At 37.8% G+C, this 23,807-nt stretch overlaps 2 protein-coding genes across 2 annotated transcripts; both read left to right on the top strand.

The window, feature by feature from the left end:
- The first annotated feature begins 720 nt into the window (after positions 1-720).
- Positions 721-7,996, top strand: CLEC1B (C-type lectin domain family 1 member B). The gene is made up of 6 exons (XM_060166925.1): positions 721-829; positions 1,445-1,543; positions 2,966-3,079; positions 3,242-3,393; positions 5,612-5,718; positions 7,575-7,996. Exons 1-6 carry the CDS (start codon positions 766-768, stop codon positions 7,717-7,719), a joined length of 681 nt encoding a protein of 226 aa, XP_060022908.1. The 5' UTR covers positions 721-765; the 3' UTR covers positions 7,720-7,996.
- Positions 7,997-18,310: 10,314 nt separating this feature from the next.
- Positions 18,311-22,903, top strand: LOC132529871 (C-type lectin domain family 9 member A-like). Its single transcript, XM_060166926.1, has 4 exons — positions 18,311-18,524; positions 20,341-20,492; positions 21,615-21,736; positions 22,397-22,903. Exons 1-4 carry the CDS (start codon positions 18,338-18,340, stop codon positions 22,527-22,529), a joined length of 594 nt encoding a protein of 197 aa, XP_060022909.1. The 5' UTR covers positions 18,311-18,337; the 3' UTR covers positions 22,530-22,903.
- The last annotated feature ends 904 nt before the right edge of the window (positions 22,904-23,807 follow it).

Raw genomic sequence — 23,807 nt, 5'->3', positions numbered from 1 at the left:
TTATTAGATTGTTTTCCTTTGATGCCTAAACGTAAGCCATATAAATCCTGCCTCATGTGGAGTTCTCAACTTTTTTAAAACTTTGATTTGCAGGGACTAAAGAGTATAATATAATTTGAATATCCTTGACTCATTGCTTAAAATGTCAGCTTGTTCAGTTTTTCAACTTAATGCAATCAAATAAATGGATGGATGAATTACTCTAAAAAAAAACCCTTTGATTTGCAAAACATGCAAGAATTTGGATGAATTTTAGGTCATAATTAGACCTTCTAACACAAGACCATGAAACATCTAATATAGCTCATCTTAGATCAAATTATATTAGACTCTTACACCACAATGAGATAGACTCTATATCTGTTGATGTGTTATCCGTGAGTTTTCATCAGAAATAAGTTCATTTAAACAACATGATTTAGACTCTGCCAAGGTTACGATGAAGCATGAACTTCTGTTCTTTGAAAGGATATACACGATGGAACCGTCAGAGTGGAAGTTAAGGAAACAGGAAACAAATGCCATATCTACTCGTTTACCACAAGTTATTATTTTTGTGTTTTGGTGCTCAAGGTCCATGTATATCTGAGCAGCTATTAAAGGGCTTCCTGGAAAGAAACAAAAAATCATGTGCCCCAACTCATACGTCTCCACCTTCCCAGAGAGAGGAGGGTCACAGACGGGTAGACATTGAAATCATAAGGGTGGACACTACATTTTGCAAAGTCATTGAATGCTGAGTTCACTTTCATTCCAAGGGAAGCCATGCAGGATGAAGATGGATACGTCACCTTAAATATTAAAACTCAAAAACCAGCTCTCACTTCAGGTAAGAATGCCCAAGAGGCAGCAATTTGGAAATGAACTGTTGAAAGGGATCCACCCTAGTTTCCTTTTTTCTACTAGTGATAGCATACATAGTGTTGTTTTATTTTCCTGAATGACCTTCTTTCCCTACATCATTTGAGTGGTATGTACATGGGCTACATATGTTATTTAGAATATAAACAACAAATGATACAAGCAGCGCACATTACATTAAGGCTTATAGATTTAAATGCTGGAGGGAATAAAAATCTAAGGGATAAGAGGAGAAAATGTTTGAAAACTCCACTGTCTAAGATGTCAGCAAGTGGGTGTGATTCCACAGTTGTGGCTTATAAACACCATTATTTAGAGGAGTGAGCACAAAATAAAACAAACACAAACACAGAAGACCTTAGCTGCTAGTTACATTTTGACTCAGAGAGAAGTCCGGTGGGAGTGGGGATGGAGTGGGTTGTGTTTACTGCTGGTGATTACCAAGGGAGCAAAGGCAAGATGGGCCCTAGAAGCTGTTTATATCACTTGGATAATCCTGAGAGGGCAGGGGATGGGGGTGAAGCTGTCCCCCAAAACTATGCCATACTGCCTGCCGCCTAACATCTTTATTGTATGTTCACAGGTGACCCTGCTTCCTCCTCTTTGTGGCGTGTGATGGCTTTGATTCTGCTGATCTTGAGCATGGGGATAGCTGCTGGGCTGGTGGCTCTGGGGATTATGTGTAAGTATTGACTTAGTGCCAATGACTTGATCTGAGGAAGGCAATACGTAAGTGTCCTGGTGTATGCCGTGAAGCTTAACTGTCACTATCTATTCGTCGCTACTGCAATTATCCTATACATAGCTGTCAGGATATTCTCAATAAAGGAGAACTCTGAACTCTACCTTTTGATTAAAATTCCTTTTAGGTTTTTAAAATTAATTAAAAATGATTGTTTAAGAATTTTAAGCTGGTCTTTAAGATCTTCCTCAGTATAGATCCACACTATTTTTTGAAACCTTCTTTTTTTCCTCCCTATTCTGTGCATCTTAAGATCCAGCCAACGTGGAGTTTTCTGTTTCACAAATAAATCCTATGTCCCCCTGCCTGAGATTTTGCTGATTCTGTCCCCGCTTCCTAAAATGTCCTCCTTCCCATTTTTTAAGATGAATGTATTTACTTCCACTGAGACAATTCATATCCCACCTAACTGATAAATATTTTTTCTTCCTATACATCTAAAAGCCCTCCAATGTCACGTTATCATCTGTATAATTGTTGCTTGTTCAGATACTTGTTTATTTTTTCATAAGATATTTTAGAACTTTTCATCCACTACTTTGATTTACCTGAATATCACAGTACTTCGAGCACAACAAATCAATACTTTTTTGTTTTGTTTTGTTTTGGTTTTTGCCACGCCACAGGGCATGTAGGATCTTAGTTCCCCAACCAGGGATCGAACCCGTGCCCCCTGAAGTGGGATCACGGAGTCTTAACCAGTGGACCACCAGGGAAGTCCTCAATATGTTTTTTTTTTTTTTTTTTTAAGTTTGCGGTACGCGGGGCTCTCACCGCTGGGGCCCCTCCCGCTGCGGAGCACAGGCTCCGGACGCGCAGGCTCAGCGGCCATGGCTCACGGGCCCAGCCGCTCCGCGGCACGTGGGATCTTCCCGGACCGGGGCACGAACCCTAGTCCCCTGCATCGGCAGGTGGACTCTCAACCACTGCGCCACCAGGGAAGCCCTCAATATGTATTTTGTAAGTGAATGGATATTCTGGCATTACATAGAAAACATAATAGCAGAGGTCATTCACCTCTGTGAAATGTGCTTAGAAATCTGTGTTCAAGGAAAGGTCAAAACAGCTGCTTTGGGCATGCGATTTGATTACGGCATGATCTTACTTGTGGTCATCTCCTTCAAATAGTTCACCTATTGTTTTGGAGAACTCTCGGTTGTCATTCTGCCTGGCACCATGTTTTCTTTATAACCCCTTTACCCTGATCCCCTTTCAGCACTCTTTTACTCATAATGTATCTAGTAAACACTTCATAGATTGACAACTCTGCTGAACGTCAAGTTCATTGAGAGGACTTTTTTTCTTTTTTGCATCACTCCTTATTATCCTAATTACAAATTATGATCTAATTTTTACATCTAGCTGTCACGCAGCAAAAGTACCTACAAGCTGAGAACGAACATCTCTCAGGAACTCTGAAACAATTAGCGAGGAAGTTCTGCCAAGATTTACTACAACAATCAGGACAAAAGGAAAGTAAGTATGATTTGCCAGTCTCTTCATCTCCCCTAACTCTGGAGTATTTTTGTGATGCTATCTGTCAGGAACCTTGAGATCTTCAGGAAACATTGAATATGAGGAAAAAGTAAGCCCATCCTTTCAGAATGAAAGGGATCCTATGCTTGGATTCTCCTTAAGGCCATAAATGCAGCCCATGTGACATAAACTGGAGATATTATGGAGACAGTTGCTATGGATTCTTCAGGCACAACTTGACATGGAAAGACAGTAAGAAGTATTGTGCTGATGTAAATGCTACTCTTCTGAAGATCACCAGGGAGGACACGCTGGTAAGAATATTTCTATGTCAAATATTTTGGAGTCATAAGGAGAGACATCTCAAATGAAACACTTGCCTTTTTTTTTTTTTTTTACATTTTTATGTCTTGCAGTTTGTGCTAATCTCAGAACCTTTTTAGGCTCAGTAAAAATTACATTTGAGAGTAGAAAGTGCTGAAATAGAACGAATGAAACTTCGAGTTCCGGTCTTACCTCTGCAACAAGAGTTAAGATAATTTCTTGGCTTCCTTAACTCTGTTTATTAATTCAAAACAGGATCTGAAAGGATAAAGAAACTCAATATGATTGGAAAATATAAATATCAGTGTTATCCCAACATTACATGCCTTCTCAGTTTTTGCTAAATTGTTGACACTTTGAACGAACCATGAGGCAAACTCTATCTTTTCATAGGCCCTCCCAGATGTAGTTTGGGGCACAATCTTATTTGCACAACACACAGGATTTCAGTCGAAAATTTTTTATTAAACATGTCTCCTCTTCTATATTTCCCTTTTTGACAGCTTCTAACAAAAGCTCTCTTTTCAAGCAATGTACATTCACATCCACTACTGCACTCCCTCTATATTATTGAATGTAGCTTTGCTTTTTCATAAATCCTGGGAGCGAGCCAGGAACCAAGCTTTGGGGTCTCCCTTCTACCCAATAACAGTTTGTCAAAACATATATTTTTTAAAAGGCAGAAATTATTTATTGTACTTATCCTACAATTTCTAATATAGTAATTATTCACATTTTTGCATATTAAAATAAATGCAAATATAAATTGGAATAGAAGATCAGGATTCGGGCTCTATGCAGACAGAAATTCAATAGAATTCAAATATTCAGGCAAGCCATTTTCTACAGAACTGCTATAGGTAATCAGCAAAATTGACTTGTACCTTACTGGTTACTGAGTAACCAGTAGTGGACCGGACATGAGGAAATCAGCCCAGCGATGTTCACGCTCATTTGGGTGTCCTGTTATTCTAACTTGCTGTACCATATACTTTTTTTGTGGCTCAGACTCATAGAGAAGAGATTCAGATAAATTAACTTCTTTCAAATCAGGCAAAATAAGAGAGTACCTGCTTTGAAATCTCAATTCTATTACAAAGAGATTAATTGGAGACTAAACAAGTCTTGAATCTTATTACTCTAGGCTGATATCAGGTTGGAGATGAACAACTAAAAGAAGAAGTAATGTAATTTTTGAGAAATAAAAAATAGTTTAATTTCAGGTAGACTGTATCTGTCAGGTCCTATAGTGAAATATACAATATGGATGTACTTAAAAAAAAAAACCATAAATTAACAGAAAGGTGACAGGTAGATCAAGCTTTAAGAACATCTCTTATGGAATGCCATTTTGTGTCTCACATGTCTGCCAAGATGCTCAAGTCATTTTTTATTTGCCAAGAATGTGTCCTTACTTGTTTTTTCCGGGAGGTATGCGAGTACGTGAACATTTGACCTCTTTTTAATTCTGTTACCCATAGATAGATTGATTGACTGATTTATTCATCCATTAATTCAACAGATATGTGCTGGAACTATTCCAGGACCTGAACCTATGCGTTAATAAAACCTACAAAAATTCCTAAATTCATGGAACTTTATTCCAGTTGGAGCAATAGGCAAAGAACAAAATAAACAAGTATAGTATATAGTATAGTAAATAGTGATAATTTCAAAGTAGGAAAAAGTAGATGCACGTCATTTGTAAATCCCTTTGAGAAAGACATTGTATAACTCTCTTTTACGCAGTCAGCTAAAATAAATGAATATTCCTGTATGCAAGATTCTGTAGGCAAGCTAAGCAATGAAACCAAAGCGAGTAGAGCTTAATTCTAGGGAACATAAAGTTTCATCAACAATGTAGTTCTTTTCGTTTTCCTTCTCTAGCTGTTTACCACTTATTTCATTTAAGAGCCATATTTGAAACTTTATTTGGGATTCTAACCTTCAATTGATGGAAGATAAACACATAGGGATATTAGAATATTATCTATCTTGCTTACAGTTTTCCCTGTATCTTGCAAGTATTTTTATGCAAAAACAAGTGAACTTGGAACAATTCTAAATATCAAATATAATTAATTAGTATTAATATAGACATATAATCCACTTTTTATGTCCAGCGTCTTATCATGAAGCTTTGCCTTTATGCCGTTACAAGAACTGTAGAAACACCCTGACCATTACATTTACTTGTGTTTGCAATAGCAATACATCAGTAGCAGGACTGGATTAATTCGTTGGGTTGGATTGTCCCGCCAGAAATCCAGTGACGTCTGGATGTGGGAAGACGGCTCAGTTCCCTCCAAAAATTTGTAAGTTATTGGATGCTCAGAATACAAGGCACAGCTAGGAATTTTGAGTCCTGAGGTCTTCTACCCTCTTGAGTACAGGTTACTTAAAAGTTGGGAGGTGGCTCTGTGTTTTACTGTGTGTTACATAAGCATTGGCTGAGTCACTTACACCATAATCCTAACAAGAGAGCACTTGTAATAAGATTCTATTTTCCTACTCTCCCATTCCTCTGCTTTTTATCTAAGTCGCAATCCACCTCTATTCCTGATACTTTTTTCCCATTCATTTCTACCCTTAACTTCAACACTGGAACATTTTATGTATGTAGTTTTGTTTTATTTTGTTTTGTTAGCTTGATCTGATTCTCTTCACATATTTTCAGAACAAAATGATCATCCTCATTATTTTATGGTTGAAAGGGATTACTTTGAGGCTTCTTTTGACTTTTCAGTATCATTTTACCTCGTCTGTTACCTTAGGGGTATCCAAGAATCAGTCACAAGGTGATTCTAATGTTCATGTCAAAAGGGAGCCCCAGACCTCAGCTAGAAAGAACCAGACCAGAATCGGCCCCAGTTTGAGCTCGTTCCATTTGTCTGCAGCCTTCTACAGACAATCCAGGCAAAGGGACCAATTACATTGCGTTACTTAATATGGTTTTCCAATCTCTAATCACCTTTTGTTAATCTTGTGCAATGTCTCTCCAGTTAAAATTTAAACTTATAACTAAAAATTTATACAATCTGATCATTACTTAAAGTTCTAATTAATTTATTCAACAGGTATTTATTAAGAATTTACTATGGGTAGGAGTCAAGAATATTATGAGTACAAGCAAGCTTCTTCATAGGCCTGGGTTTTATTCTTATCATTTGTTGCCTCATTCACAATAGTGCAGGCACGCTGGTGATCCCTCTGTTCTTTCAATGAATCAAACATGATTTGAGGTCTCAGGGCTTTTTGCACTTGCTCTTCCCTTCTAGAAAGCTCTGCCTCCAGAACTCTATGAAGGACTCCCCCTTGTCACTCACGTCTGTTTAATCATCACTTCCTCAATGAGACCAGCTTTAATTACCCAAACTAACCTAGCCTCCCTCCACCACATGCACTTGAGTCTATCATATCACACTGTCTGTTTCATCATGACTCTTACCACTCTATGAAATTTTCTACTTATTTGTTGGCTTCTTACCAACTTTCTCTCATTATAATGTAAGTTCCCCAGTAGAAAGGACCTTGTCTTTGTTTACCACTCTATCATTAGCACATAAAACAACTTTGGCTCATAGTAGATATCCCATAGATATTTGCAAATGAATGAATAAATATACATTCTTTGTCCTCTAGTCATAGCACTGTAGCAGGAAATATAACAAGCAATTACAATACAGTCTTGTATCCAGCTGCCCTATAACATAAATCCTCATTTCAAAAATTTTTAATCAACTTATTTTTCCTTGAGCTCATTTCCAACCTGTGCAGCTACTTGTCCTACAGGGCTCCTCTCTGTTTATCTAAATCCTACCCTTCCTTCAAGGCAGAACTAAAGTATGATCTTCCATGAAAAGAGGAAAAGGTAAAGCCTTTCTCATTATTTCAGATACCCATCCATCTTTTCCTCTGGGCTCCTACTGTACCTACTGTTCACGTCTGCTTAATCTTATGCCATATTAAATTGCTGCTGAGCTATTCAAATGTACATACTTTATACTCCCAAGCAGATTGGAAGTTTCTCAATGATCTGAACGTTGCTTTTTAATTTTTTGCCTCGTACTTCTTATCTCCACTTTATGCAACAAAATACTATACACAGAGTTTGATTGTTGATTGTTTATTTAGCTTTCAAAGGAACTCATTCTACCTTTTCCATTCACAGGTTCAAGCTTTCTGGAACTGCAACAGAAAATATGAATTGTGCTTATTTTCATAATGGGAAAATTCACCCTACCTTCTGTGAGAACAAACATTATTTAATGTGTGAAAGGAAGGCAGGCATGGCAAAGGTGGACCAGCTACTTTAATGCAAAGACATGCACAGCATGTCACAGACAAATGCTCGATGGTACAATAAGAGATCTGGATGAAGGAGTCACTAGCCTTAGAATTGCTTATTTTTCCCTTTATTCCCCTTAGAGTGACCTTTACATTATCTTTCCTACCAACACCACTTAGTTCCTTCTTTATATAACCCTTTATACTGAGGAATAACTTAGTGCCTTCTTTATACATCCAGAAACCAGTCTATGAGCTGATTATTTCCCAATGGTTCCACTAATTAATTTCCATTAATTTTCATTCTTCTTGTCTTCCCTTCCTAATTATCTCAACATGCTATGATTCACTGCATCTTCAGACATAAACATATACATTTTACATTGAAACAAGAAAGGTTAGCGCTTAAATGACTTAAGCTGTGTAAATTATCTAAGTCTGAGACTATGCAAAATATCTAAGTTTGAAAGACAGCATAAAGTAGTGGAAAGTATACTAAACTTGGAGTCAGCAGAATAATTTCGATGGCATGATCACTCAAGTACAACCATGGCTCAATCATGTTGCCTCTTAACTTCCATTTTCCAATATTTAAAATAGGATAACACCTGTCTTATATACCTCACAGTTCCACAACCTAAAATAAAAACTTCAAAGTATTAATTATACCAGAAACTCCATGAAAGCAAACCCCATGACTTTCTTATTTTCTATTCTATGCCAGCAAGCACAGCTCCTGGTTCATAGGAAACAGAAAAATATTTGCTTCTCTTTGTGTGAGACAGTTCATTAGGAAGCACAGCAATCAGTAAAACACTACACAGATATAATTTCTATTCCAAGCCCCTCTATGGTCAGACTCAAGAGCAATAATTTTCTGTCCAAGAGAAGGAAAATAAAGTTTGCAAGAAAACTGACGGGGTTTGAAAATGAGTAAATGCTTTTTAACAAGTTGCACAGGCTAGTGGAACAGCAAGCAAAAATGCTTTATATAGTTCTTTTCCTGACAGCTCTGTGTTTGGCTTTTGCTGAGTAACTCATGCAGTATTTATAGATATGTGGAGAGGCACCCTTTAACAGGATAATAGGCAAAAATTTCATTTCTTTTCACAGCTTCCCTGAAGGTACTCTTTCTCCTTAAATTCGTGGCAATAAAATTTATGAACATGATTCTCAAACAACTCAACTGAGGTGCTTGTTAAAACATGCAGATGTTCAGGGGCTTCCCTGGTGGCGCAGCGGTTGAGAGTCCGCCTGCTGATGCAGGGGACACGGGTTCGTGCCCCGGTCCGGGAAGATCCCACATGCCGCAGAGCGGCTGGGCCCGTGAGCCATGGCCGCTGAGCCTGCGCGTCCGGAGCCTGTGCTCCGCAACAGGAGAGGTCACAACAGTGAGAGGCCCACGTACCGCAAAAAAAACCCCACAAAAAAACCCAAAACAAAAACATGCAGATGTTCAAACACAAATACTTATGGTACTCAGTGGGAAGGCTGAGAAGACAGAGTCCTATGTTTTTAATAAGCACCCTGACTTGCTTCTGATACAAGTATCCTTTAATACATTTCGAGAAATGCTACTTTGGAACTTACTCCTTATCTGGCTTTTGGTAAATTGGTTAGTCTCTTTAAAACTCAGTTTCTTCATCTATGAAATGGGTTTAATATTATTACCTTACTCATAAAGTAATTGTGAGGATTATTTAATATAATTATGTAAGGCATTGAGCAGAGTACCAAGCATATAATTAATACTCAATGAATATGTATAACTTTTATAGCTTTGTGCACTGACACCCAAAGACACTTGAATCTATTTGGTTTTAGACTATCCATAAACAAGCAGATTTGGCAGGGGAGGGGTGGCAAGAGGGGGCACTGAGGAAAAATAATAGAAATACTATACAAATTCTGCTTCCACTTCAAATGTGTTGAGATCTTGGCTTTGGGGGTATAATGCCATTATTTTCCTGTTTTTACTTGTTTATTTAGAGAAAACAAATTGGAACTAATAATTCAGAAAACTGTCCAAAATTCAGCCATAGCTCTGAAATTTAGTGTTTTATCTCCCCCAAATGGAAAAGCATACATTTTATATCACTATTCATGACTGAATTTTAAAGAATAATATTGTAGTGGATGGCAAAAGTACAATTAAAAAATGTAAACCAATCAAACTGTACCTACAAAGATTCTTTTTTTCTGATACTTATATCAAAAGCATCTTATACATAAAATCAGAATAGCATAGACTTTAGTAACCCAGGGAAGTGAACTTGGGAAAATAGTTTGACTTCTCCATGCCTCAATGTGCAATTTTGTTACAACATACTAATAATAGTAACTATGTCACAGAGCTATTTTGAGATTCAAAATAATTCATGTAAAAGGCCTTTGAAACGGTGCTATAATGAACAATAAATAAGATAGTATGATTAAAAACATGAAACATCATACAAGTAACATACTAATCTCTGGCTGGGAGAGCCCAATGTTCCCCCCAAAGAAATTTATCAGAGAGCATACTATATTGGGGAGACCTAGACCTTTCTGAGCGTTGTATTTAGTGCTGATAAAATTTGAGAGCCCCTGGAAATTAATGGCAACCACTGAATTTCGGTTCCTGCATTCTTCCTGACGTTGCTCTTAATGCATATTTGTTGTGCTTGTTGTTTCTTCCTCTTCTTCACCTCGATAGAAATCATTTCAATGTAAAGGCTATAGGGAGTTAAGTCACATTATTTTCTCTGTCAGAATCTCAGGTCACTTAAAAATCATATGACATATTTGGAGAATTTGCTGGATATTCTCCATTTGCCTCTTGAGATCCTCTTGGCCCCATCCTATGTCTTGGGAGGCAGAATTCCAAGGTACAGCAATATCTGGGCAAACGTGGCCTCTGGCTTCCAGTTAATTCCTCTGTTGGGAGGTACTAGCAGTGATCAGGGGGGTGAAAGGGGAGAACGGTCCGGGTGTTTATGCCACTGGCTGTCACCTACCACACCCTGGTTTGGCAAAGACTTCATGTTCTGTATCTTAGGCCATGGCCCTTTCAGATAGGTCACAAAGTTCCAATAATTACCCTCCCCTTAACCCTTCATGCCTAGGTGTGATAATCGTTCCCCAATGCATATTTCACAACCCCTTTCTGGTTTCCTTAATCCTTCCCCAATCTTTATAAAACCGTCTTTGTTAAATGCCCTCAGATGCCCCCTTGAGTGCGCCGTTTGTTTTCTTCTGTTACAGGATCAATGGTTGATCCAGTGAGACACTGCGACCAAAAAGAATTTTGCAGATTGTTGGGATTTGCAGACTGTAAATTACTGAGACACTACTTTTGGCCGTAAGGACAAATGGCCAATATATGAATGATGATTAAAGTATCAAATTTCTCAATACCAATGCTGTAGTCACAGGATGTGGCTGAAACAGCCCTCTATCCACTAAATAATTCATGCTTCCCTTCTAGAGTGAAATTATTATAGAAAGTTTGCTAGCCAGGCAAAAATTAGGCTTATCAGGATCAAACTGCAGATCCAAACAGGGCACTGTTAGTGGATGTGAATGTCATACATGATAATTCAAGGTTACGGCTTTTAAGAAGCAGATGTGGATATGCCATCTTCTCCTTTTCTTTCCATTGGCTAGAAGTATGACATTCCAACCACCCACAACATAGAAGGAGCGGGGTTACATTTGGAGGAAAACTACCCACTAACCAGTATTACTGGAGCTAAAATGGTACGTGAGCGAGAAATAAACTTTGTGTTAAATGACTGATATTTTGAGGTTTCCTTGTCACAGCAACTGCATCACCCCAAATAATACAGTGTGTAAATTAATTTGAGGGATGAAATTCCTTCCCAGTTTTCTTGTTTAAGGATGTACAGTGATCTACAACTCCTTCCACGCTGGTTGGCCCAATGTGAGCTATCCTCGTATCTTTGCCATCAAGGTCATTCCCACACTTCACATCCTAAACCAAATGTAAGCTCATTCTCTGCACTTCTGGCCCTTTCATTTTAACAGTAATCCAGGGCTATCACCTTCAACATCTGCTACATTGTAGAAACCAGAGCAATAACCTATTCTATTATTGGCCATTTTGAGTTCAGTTTCTTTCTCACTTCCTTCTTTACCAAGTTATGCTTTGGCTTAAACTTCTACTTTCTGGATGAAGATGCATCTATTCTATTCCTTAAACTCAAACATATTTCCCCACTGGTGTGAAAAGGTAGCTAATTTCAGTTCTTCCATTAATCTGCTCCTGACTACAAAAGGAGTTATTTGTCTCAGCTTCCCATGTGGACCCTTACCTATCAAAGCACCTCAGACATGCAGGAGGAAGAAACATACACCTCTCTTCAGTGGGATAATCCAACACCAAACCCTTACCAGAAACATCTGTCTTCCACCAAAAATTCAGGTAACCAGTTCTACTTATTTAGACCAAGACCTTGTGGTTTATGGGTTTTCTTTTTTCCTGTTCTATGAGGAGCCCAAGGTGATTTTTCTAATCTGAGATAACCCACTTAAGAGTAGTATAATATGCGTAATATGATGCATAATATTGCATAATATGAAATAGTATTATAATATGCATAATATTAAAAATGAAATGAAATGGAGGAGAAGTAAAAAGGAAAAGAGAAATGGACTTGACAATTATGTATTACATTGGTTTTCTCTCTCTCTCTCTCTCCTCTCGCTGGAAAGACAAAGAATTCCTGGATTTGGAAAATAAGTGAAAGAAATCATATATTTTGTGTAATTTTAGTTCCCACGTAAAAACACCCTGCACATTATCTGATAAATACTAAGAAGTAAAAGAGAAAACGTAGGTTGAAAAAACTGGCAAACACTCATCAGCCTGGATCAGTTCTGTCTTTATAATTTAATATTCGTATTAGTCTCCTATTGTTTAGGTAATATATTACCACAGACTTAGGGGCTTAATACAACAGAAATTTATTTTCTTATAGTTCTAGAGATCAGAAGTCTAAAACGGGTTCCACTGGGCTGAAACCAAGGAGTCATGGGGCTACCTTCCCTAGAGAGGCTCTAGGGGGCAACCCATGCCCTGTCTTCTCCAGTTTCTAGAGCTGCATTTCTTGCTTTCCTTAGTTTGTGGCTCCTTTTCCATCTTCAAAAGACAGTAGCACATTTTCAAATGTCTCTCTGCTTCCTCCATCATATGGCAGTCTGTCCCTCTAATCTAAATCTCACTTATAAGTGCCCAGGTAAAACAGGATAATCTCCCCATCCCAAGATCCTTAACCTAATTATACCTTTAAAATCTCCTTTTCCATGTAAAGTAACACATAGGCATTTCGGGCAAAGCTGTTATTCAGCCTACGACATTATCCGACGATAAATTTTATACATTTTTCTGTAACTAGCATTAAGAATATAGCAAATCACACATTCATTTTCCTTTCCTGAATAGTTGCAAAATTACCTTAAAAAATTGTCCTCATCCAAAATCATACGTTTAAAGGGAAATACCTTTGAACCAATCATGCTCAAGTGACACTGACAGGAGATGAGATTGGAGACAGCCTCTTTGCTCTCAAAAACTAAAGCCTGCTGCCTGGCTTGCCATCATCTCTCAAAGATTGTTGGAAGAGAATACACCTAACTAGTTACTAAGTTTGTGGTGTTATATAAGGATAAGAGAAGTATACTATTAAAACTGTTCAATTTGGCATTTTTCCAAATCCAGTGTATTCCAAGTTATGACTTGCATTTCCAAGAGTTTGAGTTCACCTTTTCTTGTTACACACAGTTACAAGGCCTCGGTGATTCTCTAGAAGGAATGTCTAATGTTAACTCCTTAGTCTACTCAGTGTAGTCCTATCCTGACCCACCTCTTTCCTCTACTTTCTCTAATTCAATTTCATTGTCTCTATTCCTTGTTTAGGAACATGGTGTCTTGTGACGGTGGTTTTATGTATCTTCTGCATAGGCTCATTAGCAACCTCCATTTTCTTGGGTGTCAAGTGTAAGTACAAAAGGATATCTTCAAAGTAATCTATAGATAGGTTACATACTTCATGTAGTGTTATATACAATTATATGTACGTATGTCGTGGAACTGGAACTTCGTAATTTATAAATGGATAGACAAATTAATTAGAAACATCTAAATGACATAAATGATATAAGATAATGGCTTCCTTATTTAAGTTATGGGACATTTATTTGATATAACTCTCAAGCACTCGGAGGCTAATGATAACTTTTAATGTTCAATTGCATGTTGTTTAACTCAAATCTAATACCATAGGTCTGTTGGGGAAAATGATGCAAATAATTGCTTATATCATGACTCAATTTATGAATCATGTTAGTATGCCAAAGCTTGCAATTTGTAAGTTTTCAGTATAGGCTCTTCCTTTTCTAATATACATTTGTTCTAAATTTGACTTATATGATTATTTTAATATGTCTTTCACTTTATATTTGATGAGGTACCAGTTAGTATGTTTAAGGTAAATGTGAGAACTTTGTTCGAGCCAATATTTAACCACATTTCTTTATTCGTTTTAGTCCAAACTGGAGACATGTTTCTATATCTAGCAAATGAATTTTTTATAAAATGTAACAATTACAGAACTGCAGGTTCCAGAAACAGGACTAAGACCCTTTATTATCACTCATGCTAGCACTGAGAAATATGCTTAGCAAGACAGAGAGGAAGGCTATTGTCTGGATAATTCTTATTTCTTGTATATCTTGGCAAATCATTTTTCTGTCTAGGAGGAATTAGCTGGCAAAGGAGAATTAGGAGTTCTGAAATGAAGAAGAGAAGAGTACAAGGTTTGCTCCCACAAAGTACAGGAAACTTGACCTTGTTCATGTTAGCTATGATCTTATTTTCCTGGCGGTTCAGAGAGGAATGTTTTAATAATTTCTAGGCTCTCAAGAAATAATTGTTACCTTGTCTATCTCCTCAAATAAAATTTCACAGCCCAACATAAATGTCAGAACTTCCCTTATCTCACCTTATCTTCCCTCTGTACTTTATTAAAATAAACATAAATAGTATATATAATATACTATATATATATATAAAATACTAGTCCATTTTTAAAAGAAATTGACAATTAAATATCTGTTTATCAAACATATATACTGGAAGCAGATTTGCAGAGTTGGAAGAGAACTACCATATAAGTCAATTAACATATAATAATCCAGTTTTTTCTGTAAAAACTGGGGACTCTTAATGAAATATTGCCAAGTTCCATTCTAACTGCAAGAATACATATTTAACTGACATTGCAAATATCAAAAGATATGGTCCAGGTATCCATTCTGTATAACAAGTTTCAGTGTTATTTTATAAATATTAACTACTTAGGGTAAAAAGATGAAAGAAACTTGAAGTACAGAGAACAGTTTCAATTTAAAGCAAAATAACTGAAGGTGTGACATCTTGAAACAATGTTGTCAAGTGAATGGAATGTAGAATTTGTTTTATACATAAAAATAAATCTATAGTCTCCAATCTCAGTTATTATATAGCCAAAAAGCACATAGTACATACTAAGGATGTTGATAAAATCATACTGTACACTTTTATGTCCTCAAAAATCTTGTTCTCTGATGGGGACATAATTTTGTTTTCTTCTCTGTTTAGTTTATGAAATCTGTTAAGATCAACCATGACAATCATGTTCTTAACAAACTCTGGGTTATCTTAAACTGAATGAATTAATTTTGATCTAGAAATCCCACTTCTGGAAAGTTTTCCTATTGATAAACCTGCACATGTAGCAACAGGAAGAAAAACAAAAAAGATTGAAAAAAATGCAATTGCCTATCAGTAAGGGACCACTTAATTAAAAAATGATACCTCCACACTATGGGATACCAAGAAGCCAGAAGAAGGAGAAGAAGGAGGAAGTGGAGATGAAGGTGGAGGAGGGGCAGGGGAAGACATTAAAGGAAGGATGTGTGGCTTCCCTGGTTGCACAGTGGTTGAGAGTCCGCCTGCCGATGCAGGGGACACGGGTTCGTGCCCCGGTCCGGGAGGATCCCACGTGTCGCGGAGCAGCTAGGCCTGTGAGCCATGGCCGCTGAGCCTGCGTGTCCGGAGCCTGTGCTCTGCAACAGGAGAGGTCACAAGAGTGAGAGGCCCGCGTACCGCATAAAAAAAAAAAGGAAGGATGTTTATTACAAAAGTGTGTGGAAAGACCAGGTTCCAACAGGCAACTCTTCCTCTCCATGTAAGTGTCCTTTCACGACACAATTTCTCTCTTGGATCAGGAAGCACCGATGTGTACACAAGACACCTTGGTACTTGGGAGCCCAAAATGAAGTCTTGCTTGGGAATTTATGTCTTGCTGACCACCTGACATATTCCTGAGAGGTAACTAGCCTCAACAGCAGAGCCTTCTCAGGGTCTCTTTGTAACCAGGGACAAATCGTCAATCGTATGTCATCAATGAACAATGCTGACAAGATAGTATAATCTGGCCCCCCAAATCCTCATACCCATGATAACAAAGCTACACTATTAATCTGTAATGTTTCATGCCTTGTCCGGAGATCAGTGTCATGTAGGAATTTTAAAAACACTGCTCATGCTGATTCCAGGCCAGCCCAAATGAATTCTCACAGCACAATAAGGACCACATATATAAGACTAGAAACCCAATGAAAAAAATTACAAAGGATATAATTATACACTTCATTGAAAAGAAAACACAACTGACCGTTATTTATACATGTGTGAAAAGAGTTTCAACATCAAACATAAAAAGATACATGCAAATTCAAATGAAATTGAGAGAACATTTGTATGAGATAATAGAAGATATACATTAGTGTCTCTCCCCTCTACTCTGCTGTGACAAGAGCACTAGGAACATCTTTCGTTCTAATAATTGTCTTTGACCAGGTCCCTGACACAGGGCTCCTGAAACGCTTGTAAATTCCTAAGTGATAAGAACACTAGGAATATCTTTTGTTCCGATGAGGTGACTGTGGATGGACTCCTGTATGAGGGCTGGTCACCACACCATGATTAGAAGCTTGGAATTATCAGCTCCACCCCCCATCCTCCAGAGAGGGGAGAGGAGCTGGAAATGGCATTAACAATTGATCGTACATGGGACTTCCCTGGTGGTGCAGTGGTTAAGAATCTGCCTGCCAATGCAGGGCACACGGGTTCGAGCCCTGGTCTGGGAAGATCCCACATGCCGCGGAGCAACTAAGCCCGTGTGCCACAACTACTGAGCCTGCGCTCTAGAGCCCCGAGCCACAACTACTGAAGCCCATACGCCACAACTACTGAAGCCTGCGTGCCTAGAGCCTACGCTCCGCAACAAGAGAAGCCACCGCAATGAGAAGCCTGCGCACCGCAATGAAGAGAAGCCCCCGCTCGCCGCAACTAGAGAAAGCCCATGCGCAGCAACGAAGACCCAACGCAGCCAAAAATAAATAAATAAAATAAATTTATAAAAAAGAAAAACAATTGATCATGCTTATGTGAGGAAACCTCCATAACATCCCAATAGTGTGGAGTCAGAGACTTCCAGGTTCGTAAACACATCCACACTGGGAGGGTGACACACCCAACTCCAACTCCATGGAGACAGAAGCTCCTGAGCTCAGGACCCTCCCAGCCCTCTCCCAATGTATCTCTTGACCTGGGTGTTCATCTGTACCCTTTATCATACCCTTTAAAAAACTGATAACTCATTTCCCTATCAGTGAGCTGCCTTAGCACATTAATTGAACCCAGGAGGGAGTCATGGGAACCTCCAATTTGTAGCCAAATCAAACAGAAGTTGTGGAAACCTGGGGACCTACTACTTGCATTGGCATCTGAAGGGGGGAGCAGTCTTTGGGACTGAGCCCTTGACCTGTGGGATTGTTACTTTCTCCAAGAAGATAGTGTCAGATTGAATTAAATTATAGGACACTGAGCTGGCGTTGTGGAGAAGGGCGAGGGGGGTGGTGGTGGAGAAACCATACATTTGGTGACAAGAAGTGTCAGAAAAGTCAAGATGATTCACAGGAGAAAGGCTTATAGAAGGAAAAACTGAGTTTTTCCTATACAGTTTGCATCGGCACACATGGAAGGTAATTTGGAAATAGCTAATACAATTTAAATGCACAAAACTTTGACCCATCAACGTATCTTACAAATATACTTACACATGTGTGAAATTATGTATAACTAAGGTCCTTTATTACAGTACTTCAGTAATATCAAAAGATTACAAATAGTCTAAAATAGAGATTTATTAAAATAAATCATGACCTATCCATACAGTAGAATGCTATATAACAAAAGAATGAAAAAGCTCTTTATGTACTAACACAGTATTATGTCCAAAATATATTTTAAGTGTTAAAATAAAAAGTGAAAAACCATGTAAAAAGATGGTTACCATTTGTGTAAAGGGGAAGGAGGAGATTTTATATCCATTTGCATGCAAAGTTCAAAATATCTCTGGAAGAATAAAAAAGAAATTGGCAAACCTGACTCCTTTGGGAGACTGGAATTGGGTGAATAAGGAAACAGGAATGGCAAAGAGCCTTGCTGCTGTGCATTCTTTGTAGGTTTTCATCACAAATATAATCAGTAATGTGTAGTTCTCTATGTCTCTAGTCTATGTTGAAGGTTTACTTTGTTATATGTCAGTATTTTATCAGGAATGGTTGTTATTGTTTGAAGTGTTCCAGGTGTCCACTACTGCAATGAAGCAGCAACAAAAACTCATCCAACAGGACAGAGCACTGCTCAATTTCACACAATGGAAGATAAACCATGGCCTGCAGATGAAATATTGCCAAATGTTGATGCAGAAGTCTTTCAGTTCAGGTAATTGATACAAAATCAGTTTCCACTGTGTGGATACACATGTATACACCAGTTCCTCAAAACAACAACAATAACAACAAAAAACCAGTGACATACATTTTATTCTTTGTCAAATTATAGTCAGGATTTCATAATAGGAGAGACATACTTTTGATCTACACTTCAGTTCAATCTCATATATATACATATCAATAGTATGTGGAAAATACTGAGGTTCCACGAAATACAGATAAGGAAAATATACAGTCAAACGTCAAAATGGAATGTGTGAGATTAGTAGGTAAGATTAAACAACAAAAAAAGCAACATATTGTGTTTTATCCAATCATTCAAATTTACGTGTATCTTTAATTAGAGCTCCAAATGCCTCAGTTTATTTAGTTTAGATCTTGCTTTAGATTCAAATGTAGATATCTCTTGAAGCAGAAGATTCATTTTGAAAATCAGGGACTTACAAAAATTATAACAATGCAGGGTTCAGCTCGTTTTTAAAAATTCTATTAAGTGAGTTTGGTTTTATCTTTTTCATCCCTTACAGGCATTTTAAACCTGTCTATTTCTACTTGTTAATAGTGTGTCAAGTGCTCTACCGTTACTTAACTAGTGTTTAATAATACTAATACCTAAAATTTAGAGAATTAACTTCCCTGTAGTGGATATCATCTTAGTAATTGTCAATAAGAGAGGTCAAAAACCTACCATAGCTCCTTCTAATTGAAATTTTGTCAAGTAAATGTTTAAAAACATCAATGTTTTTCAATATAGCGGATTACTGAAAGCATGAGTTAGGCCCACCTCTGAGCCATCAACCTTAAATCAGTGACGATATCCATTTTGGAGACTTGCAAATCCAGCATGTTGTCCACCTTTCAACTGTCACTTCAACACTACTTATGCTATGACTTCAATAATACTCGGGATACTGACTAGAGTGTATTTCGAACAAAGGATATTGAAGAGCCTTAAATAACTTGACATCTGTGCCATGGAAACTGATAGTGAACCATTCTTGACCTTGAGTAGAAGGCTCTTCTCTAGTGACTAGTGATCTGGCAGTGCCTCTCCCTCTATAAAACTGCGCCAGAAACACTTGGTCAGATTCCTGCTCTTTGGTTCCCCTTTTATACTTTGGAGCATCCTTCTTTTGTACGTTCTTTCTTAACACAGGTTCTGTAAAACTGGTTAAACACTGTGGCTTACTTCTTCGTTATATCAAAGTCCTAAAATAAACATATTGGTCAGTTGTGTTTTTGTTCACTTTTCCTCACCCACAAATTTTAAAACCATTCCTCAAGGTGCATGGTCTGTTCTCTCCATTCTGTGCGAAAAATTTTCATGTTTAACTCTCAGAATGTAAACATCAACTTGAGGCTTATTACGCTACTCGCCTAATTAATCGGGAATGTACTTATTATTATGCTTGGTACATTCCCAATTAAAGTGGGTCAATAAGATTAAAAGACATGAAACAATAAGCAAACAAATGACGATTATAAATGATGTAAAGTTAAAAGGAGGAAAGATTTCTAAAAATAGAAGAATCAGATCAATTATTATAGAGGAGGAACAATTTGGGAATAGATATTCTCAAATTAATTTTATCTTAAACTAATCCTTAGAGACCTACTGCACTTGGAAATAATTGTATAAATCTTACTGTATTCAGCCTCAAAGCAGCTGAAATTGGCAAGTACTGCATCATATGAACCATTGGGTTAAAGAGTCCAGCTTTACTGGGAGTGACACAAGGGTTCTTTTGAGAAGATATGCTACTAATATTTTTACAATAACTTTAATAAAATGTGTATATTTGAAGCCCATAACTGCAGCCCTTGTCCAGACAACTGGATTCGCAATGGAGAAAGTTGTTACCGTGTCTTTGAAAGCTGGACAGTTTGGCACACCGGTAGAGAGGATTGTTTGAAGGAGGGATCTAAGCTTCTACAAATAGACAGCAAAGAAGAAATGGTAAACACTGTTTTATGGTTTCACATCATTCTGAAAATACCATATTACCCATTAAAAGAAAAGACTGGTTCTCATAAGACAGAATTCCTTGATACTCTATAACAATGGTAGATTTGTTGAAAAAAAGGTTTAACACACAAAGTAAGAATTAGCATGGCTTAGTTTCCTTTTAACTGGAGAAACAAAAAACGAGATGGTTATTCAAAAATCAAGGAGAATATGTTAGTTCTATGTCCTTTGTTAATCAAAAAGGGGAAAGGGTAAGAGAAATACCCTTTTGTAACATGGTAACCCACTCCAAGATATGCATACATTATAAGTGTATGTATGTTTTAAATGTCTTATTTTCAATGCTGTAGGGAAGTATAATAAGCTATTACAATTTTGTAATTATCAAGAAAAGTAGAAGTATAAAAAGTGAGGTGATTTATGAAAATAAGCATTTGCTAAATGAAAAGTTTAATTGACCTTAAATCTAGTTTACTAACATCTTAACGAGCAAACAGTTAAGATGTTTCCCTGAAATCATTCTACCCATAAATCATGTGCGAAGTAGAAGACATAGTTACACATTTCTGAATTTATTAAAAATGTATGCCTACTATATTCAGTAACTAGTCAAAATTCCTTTTTGTAAGAGTAACAGTAGAACAATTTGTTAAGGTTATGTAATAAACCAAGGCGACTTGGACTAACTTATTACAATTATGGGTTCACATTATTTTTTCTGTGCAAATTTAGTGACGAAAGTTAGAAATATTTCTTCTCACAAAATATGCCTACAGTTAAGTTGCTTTTGGAATCTTCTAAACTATTTCTCACATTGAAATATCCTGGGAAAGTCATATACTATATGCCAAATTCTGAATCTGTTAAAACTATTTTGATACCAGATGCCTAATTTTTCCATAGTCCTTAACACCACATTGATCATTTAGCAATAGGGAAAAAGGTATCTTTTCTTTTAAAAATCCTCTCTCTCTCTCTCTATTTCCAGCTCTCAAATTCTAATTATTTCTGTGGAAACAAAATACCACACTTTATATTTCATAGTCATTTATTGGGGTTTTTCTGGTAGTACCCCCCACCCCATCCTCAGTTCACTGTTCTTGTTTCTTATAGGACTTTATCACTGGCAGCCTGAGGAAGATCAAAAGAAACTATGATTACTGGGTGGGACTGTCTCAGGATGGGTCCAGCCAACCTTGGCTTTGGCAAGACGGCTCCTCTCCTCCCCCTGATCTGTAAGTCTCTGAGGGAAACATTCCAAGAAGAATTAGACACAGGGGGGAAATCAAAAGTTCATTTTATTTTATACCTTACATTTCCTCCAGAAGACATAACCAGCATGATAATTTCACAGGCTTCTGATTGGAATCAAAGCCAAGATAATTTAAGAATGGCTACATGACTTCTAAATTTTCTCTGTCTCAGCCCCACTGCCATTACACCATAGCACATTCACATCAAAATTCGAGTCTGAATGAACAATACTATGTGATTATCACGTACATTTCCTTTGTATCTTTTAAAGGCTAGAGTGCTAAGGGCAAGAGACTATAGTAATTATTAGGCAATTTCCATAGTAAGCTTTCAGAAAGAGCTAGGGAGGCTGGTCAGCAGTGCCTTCGTATTTTGAGAATTAAGAATCAGAAAAGAGATTCCAAATTAGAGCCTATCCTTTTGTATTCAAGCTTTTTTTTTTTAAAGTGCTGCTTGTTGAAGTAATATTTACATACTTTATTGAGAGAAAATAGTTCTGTTATTGAAGAAGAAGGGCAAAACTACCGCGAGCGTGACAGATTAAAACAAAAGGAAAAGCTGTACATCTCCCATTTTATTGCCCAGAGGACATTCCCGTAAGCCCAACACCTAACCTCAGATACACTGACTTGCGTCTCCAGGTCACCAATACAGGGACCCCAATCAACTAACCAGGTCTGTGGATACCTCAGAAACAACGGCCTTTCTTCTGCTGACTGCAGCACTTGGAAATATTTCATCTGTGAGAAATACGCGTTAAGATCTTCTACCTGAAAGAAAGTTTGCTTGAAGTGATTGCTCCATTATGGTAATACCTGCAACAGATCATTGGAAAACCTGTAACAATGAGTTTAAGAGTCAGCGCAGAAGTAAACCAGTGCAAGGGTTGTGAAACCAGCTACCCGAGACACAAGACCTATCTTGCATTTACACTTGGTAATTATTCCTCAACATTTTCCAGATGTTCCTTTGACATTGTTCAGATTAATTACCGAGAATAAAATTGGTTTAGAGCAACAGAGGACAAAACCCTAAAGAGTGGAAAACAAGCTGAAGAAAAATCATTTCTATTTGTCATTTTTTTTCTTCCTCTCTCTCTCTCTTTTTAACTTAGAGTGACCGTGAACTCGACAGAAAAATCTATAAGTCACTGGGGAGATGATGCAGTTTTAGCTGACTGATACTGTTTTTAATAAATGAATAAATGTGATCTTTTAAACTCACCGTTTGCCAGATCTTTCTGTGCATTTGCTGGGTTTCCAGGCATTATGTTATTGGACCAGTAGGATGGGAGGACAGAGATATGGATTTTCAAATTGGAAGGAAGACAGGCTGCTATCTGCTGCCTGTAAGACAATACCATTTTTCGGACTGCAGAATTCTGCTGGAGAGATGAACAACCAGAGCTACACGTAAGTGGAAGGAATAGCCAGGCTGCCGATATCAGCGTGTCTCCAGTAAAGAAGAGCGGCGAGCTTCCTTCCTGCCTCTCACTGAACATCCCCACCACTCGCAAATCAAGAGTCATGATCTGGATCCTCAAGGTTAATACTCCAGCACTTTTAACTACATCTCTCTGTGCCTCAATGTCCTCCTTGAAAAACAATAATAGAACTTGCTTCAAAATATTGTTTGAGGGCTTCGCTGGTGGCGCAGTGGCTGAGAGTCCGCCTGCCGATGCAAGGGACACGGGTTCGTGTCCCGGTCCGGGAAGATCCCACATGCCGCGGAGGGGCTGGGCGCGTGAGCCATGGCCGCTGAGCCTGCGCGTCCGGAGCCTGTGCTCCGCAGCGGGAGAGGCCACAACAGTGAGAGGCCCGCGTACCGCAAAAAAAAAAAAAAAAAAGACACCACTTAAATAAATAAGGTGAAGTAAAACCTAATTAATTGAGGCAGTAAGAAATCATTTAAGTGAACCTGGAAGTCTATTGTAAAAGATGACCTCTGAAGGAGACATTCCTTTAGGAATGGGAAGGGCATGTTTTTGTGTTTATTTCTTTATTTACCCTTGACTTGGAGCTTAAATGGTGGGAATGTCAATAAAAGGGATTA

Source organism: Lagenorhynchus albirostris, chromosome 11 (genome assembly GCF_949774975.1).
Source record: "Lagenorhynchus albirostris chromosome 11, mLagAlb1.1, whole genome shotgun sequence".
In the NCBI taxonomy this organism is placed as follows: Eukaryota; Metazoa; Chordata; class Mammalia; order Artiodactyla; family Delphinidae; genus Lagenorhynchus; species Lagenorhynchus albirostris.
The sequence above is the reverse complement of the archived record's forward strand: the minus strand, read 5'-3'. Positions and strand labels throughout refer to the sequence as shown.

Coding starts and splice junctions, on each gene's coding strand:
- CLEC1B (XM_060166925.1), top strand. CDS start 766: ATGCAGGATGAAGATGGATACGTCACCTTAAATATTAAAACTCAAAAA. Junction 3,080..3,241: donor ACAATCAGGACAAAAGGAAA/GTAAGTATGATT, acceptor ATTCTCCTTAAG/GCCATAAATGCAGCCCATGT. Junction 5,719..7,574: donor TCAGTTCCCTCCAAAAATTT/GTAAGTTATTGG, acceptor TTCCATTCACAG/GTTCAAGCTTTCTGGAACTG.
- LOC132529871 (XM_060166926.1), top strand. CDS start 18,338: ATGTCAGTATTTTATCAGGAATGGTTGTTATTGTTTGAAGTGTTCCAG. Junction 18,525..20,340: donor GCAGAAGTCTTTCAGTTCAG/GTAATTGATACA, acceptor GTATATTTGAAG/CCCATAACTGCAGCCCTTGT. Junction 20,493..21,614: donor TAGACAGCAAAGAAGAAATG/GTAAACACTGTT, acceptor TGTTTCTTATAG/GACTTTATCACTGGCAGCCT.